At 41.1% G+C, this 11,121-nt stretch overlaps 1 protein-coding gene across 5 annotated transcripts in view; it reads left to right on the top strand.

Annotated features, from left to right (window-relative positions):
* The window catches only part of LOC141775823 (transcription factor COE3), a 174,343-nt gene that overhangs the window by 149,154 nt on the left and 14,068 nt on the right, over positions 1-11,121 (top strand). For all 5 annotated transcript variants that reach the window (XM_074649544.1, XM_074649549.1, XM_074649545.1 and 2 more), the window contains exons 12-13: positions 4,398-4,463; positions 5,043-5,217. In XM_074649544.1, the coding sequence (XP_074505645.1) occupies positions 4,398-4,463; positions 5,043-5,217 (241 nt within the window). The remainder of the gene's footprint in view (positions 1-4,397; positions 4,464-5,042; positions 5,218-11,121) is intronic.

The raw sequence follows: 11,121 nt of genomic DNA, 5'->3' as shown, positions 1-11,121 counted from the left end.
TTACGAGTCCAGATGATGTCACACCGACAGATTCACCTTCTGGACGCTAAACGTTAAACAAACATCCAACATGGAAATCACACTTGAGCTGTTGAAGGCTAACAGTCCCCTCTGCTTCCAGTCTTTATGCTAAGCTACGCTAACAGTCCCCTCTGCTTCCAGTCTTTGTGCTAAGCTACGCTAACAGTCCCCTCTGCTTCCAGTCTTTGTGCTAAGCTAGGCTAACTGGTGTAAATCCACCTCACGTCTGTTGAGTCAAAGTGTTTTTCTATGAGCTGAGAGCAGAACAGACACAAACAGCTGATCAACAAATAAACAGACAACAGAACAAACAGTGACGGTTACTGTTTGTTATCCGTAAACATGTTCAGTGTTTATTGAAGCTCACTTCAGTCTCTCTTCTTCTACTGGTTGTGTTTTTATTATTTTATTTTACAGTATTTGTACAAATTTACAGTGGTTTTATTATTTTATTTTAAAATGTGTTATTATTTACATCGTTTTGTTATTTTATATTACAGTGCTTTTTATTATTTTATTTTACCACATTTTTAGTATTTCATATTACAGTGGTTTTATTATTTTGTATTACAGTATTTTATTATTTTTATTTTACAATGGTTTTATAATTTTATTTTAGTCTTTTTTTATTATTATTATTTTAGTGTTGGTATTATTTAAAATTGTATTTATTATTTAACTTTACAGTGTTTTTATTATTTTAGTGTTTTTATTATTTAATTTTACAGTGGTTTTATTAATTTATTTTACAGTCTTTTTATTATTTTAGCGTTTTTATTATTTAATTTTTAGTGTTTGTATTATTTTAAAATGTTTTTATTGTTTTGTTTTACATTTTTTTTATTTTACAGTGTTTTTATTATTTTACAGGTTTTTATTATTGCATTTTATAGTATTTTTTATTATTTTATATTACTGTTTTATTTTTATATGACAGTGTTTTTTTATTTTATTTTACAGTAGTTTTATTACTTTACAGTGTGTTTTTTTATTATCATTTTACAGTGTTATCATTTTATTAAACAGAAGCTTTATTACTATCCAGAGTTGTTATTTAACAATGTTATTATTTTATTTAACAGTAGTTTTATTACTCTCCAGAGTTGTTATTATTTAACAGTATTATTGTTTTCTTTAACAGTAGTTTTATTACTATCCAGAGTTATTAACTATAGTATTTAACAGTGTATCAGGGTGGCGGTTTCCTCTGGTAGACGTGAACAGTTTCAGGGAGAAAAACTCTGGCTGTTGTTCTGTTTCCATCTCAGTGTGTTGGATCGCCTCCTTCGAGGTCATCGTCTGTCGTGGGAAATGAGAGCTGTCTCTCTGTGTGTGTGTGTGTGTGTGTGTGTGTGTGTGTGTGTGTGTGTGTGTGAGTGTGTGAGTGTGTTGTTGCCAGCAGTGAGGAAGCGCTCTGATTGGCTGGGAGGAAAACAATGTGGTTAATGGCGACTGTTTCTCCTCTGAGTCACAGGAGACGTTTGTTTGGCCGCTGCTGCAGAAATTTAAAATAGATTAACACACACAAGAAGAAGCCACAGTAGAATCCACAGTAGAACTCCCCTCTATATAAATATATAATATAATAATATATATACACATTTCCCCACTGTGGGACTAATAAAGGAATATCTTATATTATATATAAATAAATTACCAATAATCCCTCTTTATATAAATATTTGATAATATATATAAAAATAAATCCCCTGTAATCTCTCTATATAAATATATAAAGTTATATATATATATATAAAATGATATATATATATACATAATCTCTATATAAATATTATATATATGTAATCTCTCTATATAATATATTTATTTAATTTAATAATATAATTATTATTTAATATAATAGTATAATATAATATAATTATAATTATTTAATAATATAATTATATATATATAAATAAATCCCCTGTAATCTCTCTATATAAATATACAAAATAATATATTTACATATATATATATATATATATATATATATGTAATCTCTATATAATATATTCATTAAATTTAATAATATAATTATTATTTAATATAATAGTATAATATAATATAATTATAATTATATAATAATATAATTATATATATATATAAATATATATAAATATAAATAAATCCCCTGTAATCTCTGACCATCAGAGCAGCTCACTTCCTGTCTGCATCAGATCAGGTGTGACGGAGCAGCAGGTGAATCTCTAACGAGCATTTCAAAGACGTCTGGAAGAAACAGTTTACACATTAATAATCAGTCAGGTCCTTTATTTGATGTTAGAGTTGTATTACTACCCTGTAAAATACTCCAGTACAGGTTAAAGTACACATTTTAATCAAGTGAAACCCCCAGAGAAATGCTTTCTGGTGCTTTCGATCGTCATCACATGATCTTCATCAGTTATGGAGTTGAAGACGTTTTCTGAGCGCTTTAAAGACTTCCTTTATTAATGTTTTTACTTATTTACTTTAACAACAGCAGTAGTATTACCAGCAAAATGAAGTATCACAAGTAAAAGTACTGCCCCTTTCGTTCTGCGTCTTCTACTATACTACTGTCACTACTACTACTGATGATGTATACAAATACTGCGTTCAGTTCTGTGTATAAATACATGATGTCTGAGTGACTGTGGTCCTCCTCCTCCTCCTCCTCCTCCTCCTCCTCCTCCTCCTCCTCCTCCTCCTCCTCCTCCTCGTTGGTGCTGTAATACCTCAGGGAGCTCCAGCAGAGGCCTCCACCTCCCCACTGCTGCTCCTCGGGGACTCCACATCTCTTCCTCCTCCTCCTCTTCATCACCATCCTCCTCCTCCTCCTCCTCCTCCTCATCCTCCTCCTCCTCCTCATCAGCTGATCTTCCTCAGCTCTCTGACGGTGTGATGTGTTTCCACCTGAGGCCGCCGTGTGAAAACACATCACCTTCTTTCACATCCCGGGAGTGAATTCTTTAGCTTCCTTCATCTCCTTCCTTTACTTCCTTTTTTCTTGTTTCCTTCCTTCCCATTTCCCTCCTTTCTTTCCTCTCCTTCCTTTAGCTCCCTTCATGTCTTTCCTTTTGTTCCTTTATTTCCTTTTTGTTCCCCACTTCCTTTTCCTTGTTTCCTTTCCTTCATTTTTCACTCTTTATTTCCTCCTTTCCGTCCTTCCTTCCTTCCTTCCTTTCCATTTCCCCTCTTTTCCTTGGCTTTCTGTATTTACTTCCCTCTGTTCTCTACTTTCCTAGTCTTCTTTTCCTTCCTATTCTTTTCCCCTTTTTCTTTTTTCCTTTCCTTTCTGTTTCTCATTTTCCTTAATTTTTTTATTTTTGTTTCCTTCTTTCCTCATCATCTCCTTCCTTTCCTTTCCCTCCTTCACTTCCCCTTCCTTCCTCCTATGCTTATTTCCTTTCCTTGTTTGTTTCCTTCTCTCTTGTCCTTTCCTTTCTTTTTTCTTAATTCCTTTCCTGGTGTGTCCTTCTTTCCTTCCTTCCTTCCTTCCCATTTTTCCATTCCTCGTTACTCTCATTTACTTCCTCTTCCTTTCCCTCCTTTTCTTATTTCCTTTCCTTGTTTCTTTCCTCTCCTCCCACCATCTTTTTCTTCTCTATCCTCCTCTTTTTCTTCCCTCTCTCCCCTCCTCCTCCTCCTGTGTGTGTTTATCTATTTATCCGTCCTGTTATTGTTATTAACAGCCATCGCCGTGGCGCCCCGCTGTGCTGCCGGCGCTCAGATTGGACGCTTCCTCTCCTGTGGGCTGATGGGAAAACAGCCCCGGGGCGAGAGTGTGTGTGTGTGTGTGTGTGTGTGTGTGTGTGTGTGTGTGTGTATGTGTGTGTGGTCTGCAGTGTTAATGGCTTCCTGCTGATCTTCTTCTCCTCTTTCCTGCCCTCCGGGTACAAACATTCATCCGTCCATCTCTCTGTATCTGCGTCCGTCAGTGGTCATTTTGGATCTGACTGACGGAGCTCAGAGGAAACGCGTCACCAACCTGAGCGTGACTTTAGTATAACGGAGACTCAGGTTGCTGCTCTGTGATTGGTCGGTTCTCTGCAGGTGTAACAGACTCTGTTGTTACCTGTTGTTTAGATGTCTCTCAGTGAATATAAATGATAAAACAATCAATTAACATAAACAACTAGTTAATTGATTGATTAGTTAGGAGGTATTCTGATAATAGATTAAACATCTCACTGATTCCAGCTTCTAAAATGTGAATATTTAACTTTTTTTTAAATCATCTTTGATAGTAAATTAAATATATTTAACACTTAATTACGTCACTTTGTGAAATTATGATTTTTGTGATTTTTTAAAATTGTTTTCTGACATTCTCTGTTGCGTGTCGGAGGTGGAACATTTAAATTAACCGTGAACTCTCTCTGTCTGTCTCTCAGGAGGTTCTGTTGAAGCGGGCAGCCGACCTGGTCGAGGCTCTTTATGGGATGCCTCACAACAACCAGGTGAGTCAGCAGCTTCACTCTGACCTTTGACCTCCTCTGGAGGAACAACCCAGTGTTTACATACAGACTATCTGACTTCTCATTAACTGTAACCGTCTTCCACTAACCTTCACCACACTGTGGTTGTAATTATATATAGTCGCTTTAGTGCTGAGGTCATGATGAGGTCATGATGAGGTCACGGTGTTAGCTGGAGGCTAACTAACGCTAGCAGTGGGCTAAAGTTACACATCTTAAATGTCCTCTTGCTGTGTTGTTGGCTGAATCCAGATATCACAGACATTAGAGATGACTAACTGTGATTGGAGACTCTAGAGCTACAATATCAGAGAAACGTTTCAGAGATGGAGAGGAAATGATGCTAATAGTTAGCCTTCTGCTAACAGCAGCTAACGTGAGCCGTTAGCTGCTGTTAGTCTGAAACGCTGCTCTGATGTTGTCCGTCTCTCTTTCTGACTGACTTTACTGAAGGACAGTTAACTATTAAACTATAACTTTCCTGTGACCAGAGTGTGTTGATGAAGCATTAAGTTGTCGTCTCTCTTTTCTCCCCGTCCCCGTCCCCGTCCCCGTCTGCAGGAGATCATCCTGAAGCGCGCCGCCGACCTCACCGAGGCGCTCTACAGCGTCCCTCGCAGTCACAACCAGCTGCCGTCCCTCACCGGCTCCGCCGCCCACTCGGGGATGATGGGAGTGAACTCGTTCAGCAGTCAGCTCGCCGTCAACATCTCTGAGGCCTCGCAGGCCGACCAGGGTGAGAGCTCGCCACTACCCATGATCCTCTGGGACGGGGGGTCTGAGGGTTTATACTGGAGGGAGAACAGACCACAGACCAGTCCAACCTACATCAGCTGGTTTAGGTCTGACCTCTGCTCTGAGGCTGCAGGCAAGTTCAGGAGAGACTGGTAGAGTTCATTAGAGTTCAGGAGAGACCGGTAGACCTCCATATAGTCCAACAGAGTTCAGGAGAGACCGGTAGACTTCAATAGAGTTCAGTACAGTTCAGTAGACTTAATTTGAGTTCAAAACAGACCAGTGGTCTCTGATACGGTACAATAGAGTTCAGTAGAGTCCAGCAGTCTTCATTAAAGTCCAGTAGAGTCCAGTATACGTCCTTAGAGTTCAACAAAGTCCAGCAGAGTCCAACTTACTAGAGTAGGAGTCCAGTAGAGTTTGTACAGTCTAATAGAGTCCAGTAGAGTTTAATAGAGTCCAGTAGAGTTTAATAGAGTCCAGTAGAGATGGTTTGAGTTCAGTAGAGTCTAATAGAGTCCAGTAGAGTTTAATAGAGTCCAGTAGAGATGGTTTGAGTTCAGTAGAGTCTAATAGAGTCCAGTAGAGTCTAATAGAGTCCAGTAGAGATGGTTTGAGTTCAGTAGAGTCTAATAGAGTCCAGTAGAGTTTAATAGAGTCCAGTAGAGATGGTTTGAGTTCAGTAGAGTCTAATAGAGTCCAGTAGAGATGGTTTGAGTTCAGTAGAGTCTAATAGAGTCCAGTAGAGTTTAATAGAGTCCAGTAGAGATGGTTTGAGTTCAGTAGAGTCTAATAGAGTCCAGTAGAGTTTAATAGAGTCCAGTAGAGATGGTTTGAGTTCAGTAGAGTCTAATAGAGTCCAGTAGAGTTTAATAGAGTCCAGTAGAGATGGTTTGAGTTCAGTAGAGTCTAATAGAGTCCAGTAGAGTCTAATAGAGTCCAGTAGAGATGGTTTGAGTTCAGTAGAGTCTAATAGAGTCCAGTAGAGATGGTTTGAGTTCAGTAGAGTCTAATAGAGTCCAGTAGAGTTTAATAGAGTCCAGTAGAGATGGTTTGAGTTCAGTAGAGTCTAATAGAGTCCAGTAGAGTTTAATAGAGTCCAGTAGAGATGGTTTGAGTTCAGTAGAGTCTAATAGAGTCCAGTAGAGATGGTTTGAGTTCAGTAGAGTCTAATAGAGTCCAGTAGAGATGGTTTGAGTTCAGTAGAGTCTAATAGAGTCCAGTAGAGTTTAATAGAGTCCAGTAGAGATGGTTTGAGTTCAGTAGAGTCTAATAGAGTCCAGTAGAGTCTAATAGAGTCCAGTAGAGATGGTTTGAGTTCAGTAGAGTCTAATAGAGTCCAGTAGAGTCTAATAGAGTCCAGTAGAGATGGTTTGAGTTCAGTAGAGTCTAATAGAGTCCAGTAGAGTCTAATAGAGTCCAGTAGAGTCTAATAGAGTCCAGTAGAGATGGTTTGAGTTCAGTCGAGTCCAGTCCAGGGCAGTAAAGTTGAATAGACTGCAGTAGAATTCAATAGAATTCAGAAGAGACCAGGAGACTCCCTGCAGCAGCCATGTGATCAGTGTTTTAAGGGTTAGACCGGGTCTCTGCTGGTTCTGGTCTCTGCTGGTTCTGGTCCTGGTCTCTGCTGCTATGTAACGGCGTCTCTGAGGATCAGAAACACAAAAAACAAACTGTCTGCAGTTTGAAAAGTGTCGACGTCAGCGTCACGAAATTAAAGATGTTCGTCATAAAGTTCACAACACACACGCACGCACGCACACACACACACACACACACACACACACGCACGCACACACACGCACGCACACACACACACACGCACGCACACACACACACACGCATGCACGCGCACACACACACACACACACACACACACGCACACACACGCACACTCTCATCTCCTTACGTTGTAGTTTTCTTCATCAGGTCATTTTATCTCCTGACGCTTCATTTCTTTGTTGTTTTCTTCTTCATCTCTTCTGATGTCGTTTCTGTTTCCTGATGAAATGTCGGTTCTGGTTCTGGTTCTGGTTCTGGTTCTGGTTCTGGTTTTGAACCCTCTGAGTTTCCTGGTTTTATCTTTTCAGCTCAAATCACATTTCTTCTTCTGTAATTTCTTATTTTCAACAAATATACACAAACATAGAGTTTCATTTTGATCCAACAGTCAGGAGGAGATAGAGACTGAGTTGGGGACTATTTTCAGCGGCGGATGAATCCAGATGTGGTGCTCTAGTGCAGTGATTAGTGGCAGCAGGACGGTGTGTTAGTGTGATTGTGTGTGTTGATGGTGATGAAGCAACAACAACTGCTGAGTTTTAATAGAAGAAGAAGAAGAAGAAGAAGAAGAAGAAGAAGAGGAGATCAGGATGCGGAGTATCAGCAGAATTTCAGAGTAAAGTTTCCTCCAGCGGTCGTGGTGTTTCTGTCACGGACGCTCAGGAAAACGTGCAGCAAACAGCTTGTGAACACGCGTCGACAGGAAGCAGATAGAGCTGCTTTTACTCCCCGGACACCCCCCCGCCCCTCCTCCACTAAACCGTGGTCTGCTTTCCCCATCGGCCCGCCGGCGAACACCTTACAGGAATCTATGAGGTCATGGGAAACCAGGCTGCAGCCGCGCTGAAAATTCATAACTGTGTAGTTTATGTGCGTTGAGCTCTCCGGTCGGAAACATTACACCGAGGATGTGAGCGCCGTCCTCCCCGTCCTCCCCGTCCTCCCCGTCCTCCCGTTCTCCCGTCCTCCCCGCTGCTCGCCAGTATGAAACGACTCTTTGTGTCCCGCCGCAATTATCCACCGTGATTAAAACATTAATAAAAACGGCGGCTCCTGAGCCCAGGTCTGATCAGACGGACGAGGAGAGTAATTTACGGCGCTAATTCACATCAGCTCAGCGTCACGGCGTCCTCCTGGTGCAGCTTCTTCTTCTGCTGTTTGTCTTCGTCCTCCTGCTGCAGCTTCTTCTTCTGCTGTTTGTGCTCGTCCTCCTGGTGCAGCTTCTTCTTCTGGTGTTTGTCTTCGTCCTCCTGCTGCAACTTCTTCTTCTGGTGTTTGTCTTCGTCCTCCTGCTGCAACTTCTTCTTCTGCTGTTTGTCTTCGTCCTCCTGCTGCAGCTTCTTCTTCTGGTGTTTGTCTTCGTCCTCCTGCTGCAACTTCTTCTTCTGCTGTTTGTCTTCGTCCTCCTGCTGCAGCTTCTTCTTCTGCTGTTTGTCTTCGTCCTCCTGCTGCAACTTCTTCTTCTGCTGTTTGTCTTCGTCCTCCTGCTGCAGCTTCTTCTTCTGCTGTTTGTCTTCGTCCTCCTGCTGCAGTTTCTTCTTCTGGTGTTCGTCTTCGTCCTCCTCCTGCAGCTTCTTCTTCTGCTGTTTGTCTTCGTCCTCCTGCTGCAGCTTCTTCTTCTGCTGTTTGTCTTCGTCCTCCTGCTGCAACTTCTTCTTCTGCTGTTTGTCTTCGTCCTCCTGCTGCAGCTTCTTCTTCTTGTGTTTGTGTTCGTCTTCCTGCTGCTGCAGCTTCTTCTTCTGGTGTTTGTCTTCGTCCTCCTGCTGCAGCTTCTTCTTCTGCTGTTTGTCTTCGTCCTCCTTCTGGTGTTTGTCTGCGTTGTCTTCGTCCTCCTGCTGCTGCAGCTTCTTCTTCTGCTGTTTGTCTTCGTCCTCCTGCTGCAGCTTCTTCTTCTGCTGTTTGTCTTCGTCCTCCTTCTGGTGTTTGTCTGCGTTGTCTTCGTCCTCCTGCTGCTGCAGCTTCTTCTTCTGCTGTTTGTCTTCGTCCTCCTCCTGCAGCTTCTTCTTCTGCTGTTTGTCTTCGTCCTCCTCCTGCAGCTTCTTCTTCTGCTGTTTGTCTTCGTCCTCCTGCTGCAACTTCTTCTTCTGCTGTTTGTCTTCGTCCTCCTGCTGCAACTTCTTCTTCTGCTGTTTGTCTTCGTCCTCCTGCTGCAGCTTCTTCTTCTGCTGTTTGTCTTCGTCCTCCTGCTGCAACTTCTTCTTCTGCTGTTTGTCTTCGTCCTCCTGCTGCTGCAGCTTCTTCTGCTGTTTGTCTTCGTCCTCCTTCTGGTGTTTGTCTTCGTTGTCTTCGTCCTCCTGCAGCAGCTTCTTTTTCTGGTGTTTGTCTTCGTCCTCCTGCTGCAGCTTCTTCTGCAGTGTTTCTTCGTTCTGCTCGCTGACAGCTGACTACAGGGTCCGACACCCCCAACCAGTTCTTATCTCTAACAGAGCTGGACGCTGCTGTGACAGTCGATACTCTGAACTCAAGGTTCATTTCTTCTTCTAGAGTTTTCATCCCACAGCGTTGTTCAGTGAAAGGAACTCCTTCAGGTGTCAGACTACTGCTTACTGCTTCATCTGAGCCACTTCCACTTGCTGAAGAAGGCCATAAAATACAGTCAAGCTCTAGAAAAACACAGTAAGTGAACCTTGAATTCAGAATATTGTGCAACAGATACACATCAGCGCCCAGCAGCAGAGCTACGCTTCCGCCATTTTGGACTGAAAGTGACGACCAGACGTCAGTAAAAATCAGAAAAAATCAAACCTCGTTCCAGAAAAAAAATGACGTTGCTTTTCGCCGCATGATATCCACGTTCTGTGTGAAAGTATTCGTGACAAAAACAACAGTTTAAAAAAATATGTTGACGTATAAATAAATACTTAAATAAATAAAAGGGAAAATTAAACAGAAGAGTAAATAAATATGGAAACTAAAACAAAGATAAATAAATAAATTAGCAAATTAAAACAGAAATATCAATTTATGTCACAGTTGTTACATTTATTTTTTAATATTATTTTTGCAACATTTAACGGCATTTATTTATTTATTTATCAAGTCAGATATTTATTTCTTCATTTATTTTTGATTTTGGCAGGTTCCGTCTTCTATATATTTGTCCACTCCCATGTTGATAAGAGTATTAAATACTTGACAAATCTCCATTTAAGGTTCATTTTGAACAGATAAAAAATCGATGGACAGCCGTAATAAACACACACTGCAGCGGTTTGTGTTTAAAACGTGAGAACGTCAAACAGACTCCCATAAAGAAACTGTTTGAGTCGGACTGAACGTGTCTCATCGCGGCGACATGTTCAGTGACGTTATGACGACATGCGGTCGGATTCTCTGCTAACAAACATCAATTATATTTTACGAGACCTCCTACATGTTTTCTTTGAAGCACGACTTGTGCGTCTTGTAATTATGACTCACAGTTAAAACGTCTGTAGCTCATAATTATGTTATGATTATTCACGTTGAGTCAATTTTTATTTATACAACCCAAAATCATGTTGGGCCCAAAATCAAGTAAACAACATCCTTTACTTTCCTCAGAAAAACACCTTAAATTACCCTTTAGTATTATAGTTATAGATGTTTTCTATGTGTTCTTATATATATATATACAGAATAATAAAGACAAACAGACAATATTAAGAGAATAAAACATCCAGAAAGAAAAGAAGAAAGCTTCCCAGATGGAGGTCTGGTGGAGCTGTGGTGGTGTTGTTGTTGTAACGTCTCTAATTAAAACCCAGTCGGCGGTTATAAAGCGTTGAGCGCCGTGTCGTCCTGCAGCGAGTTCTGCAGCGTTTGACGGTTTACTCGGTGAAACCAAACTGTCAGTCGACCCCGTTAATCAGCAGAAACCTTAACTGCTCCTAAAACGTGGCTCCACACATGTTTCCATTTGAGTGGAAGGATGTGAAGCGCTTCCCACGCCGCTGTGGACGAAGGACGGACGGGCGGGCAGGGAGCGGGAACACAAACACCACCCAGTACACCGCCTCCGATTCTTCTTCTTTAATTTATTATTAAAGAACAATCCTGACATTCAGCGTTGAGCTGTGACGGGCTGCAGCGCTCGGCCGCTCCCTGCCTGCACCGTTCTCTCTCCAACATGTGTTTCCCATCG

The sequence above is a fragment of the Sebastes fasciatus genome, chromosome 10 (genome assembly GCF_043250625.1).
Source record: "Sebastes fasciatus isolate fSebFas1 chromosome 10, fSebFas1.pri, whole genome shotgun sequence".
NCBI classification, from domain to species: Eukaryota; Metazoa; Chordata; class Actinopteri; order Perciformes; family Sebastidae; genus Sebastes; species Sebastes fasciatus.
This window is presented reverse-complemented; position numbering and strand designations above follow the sequence as displayed.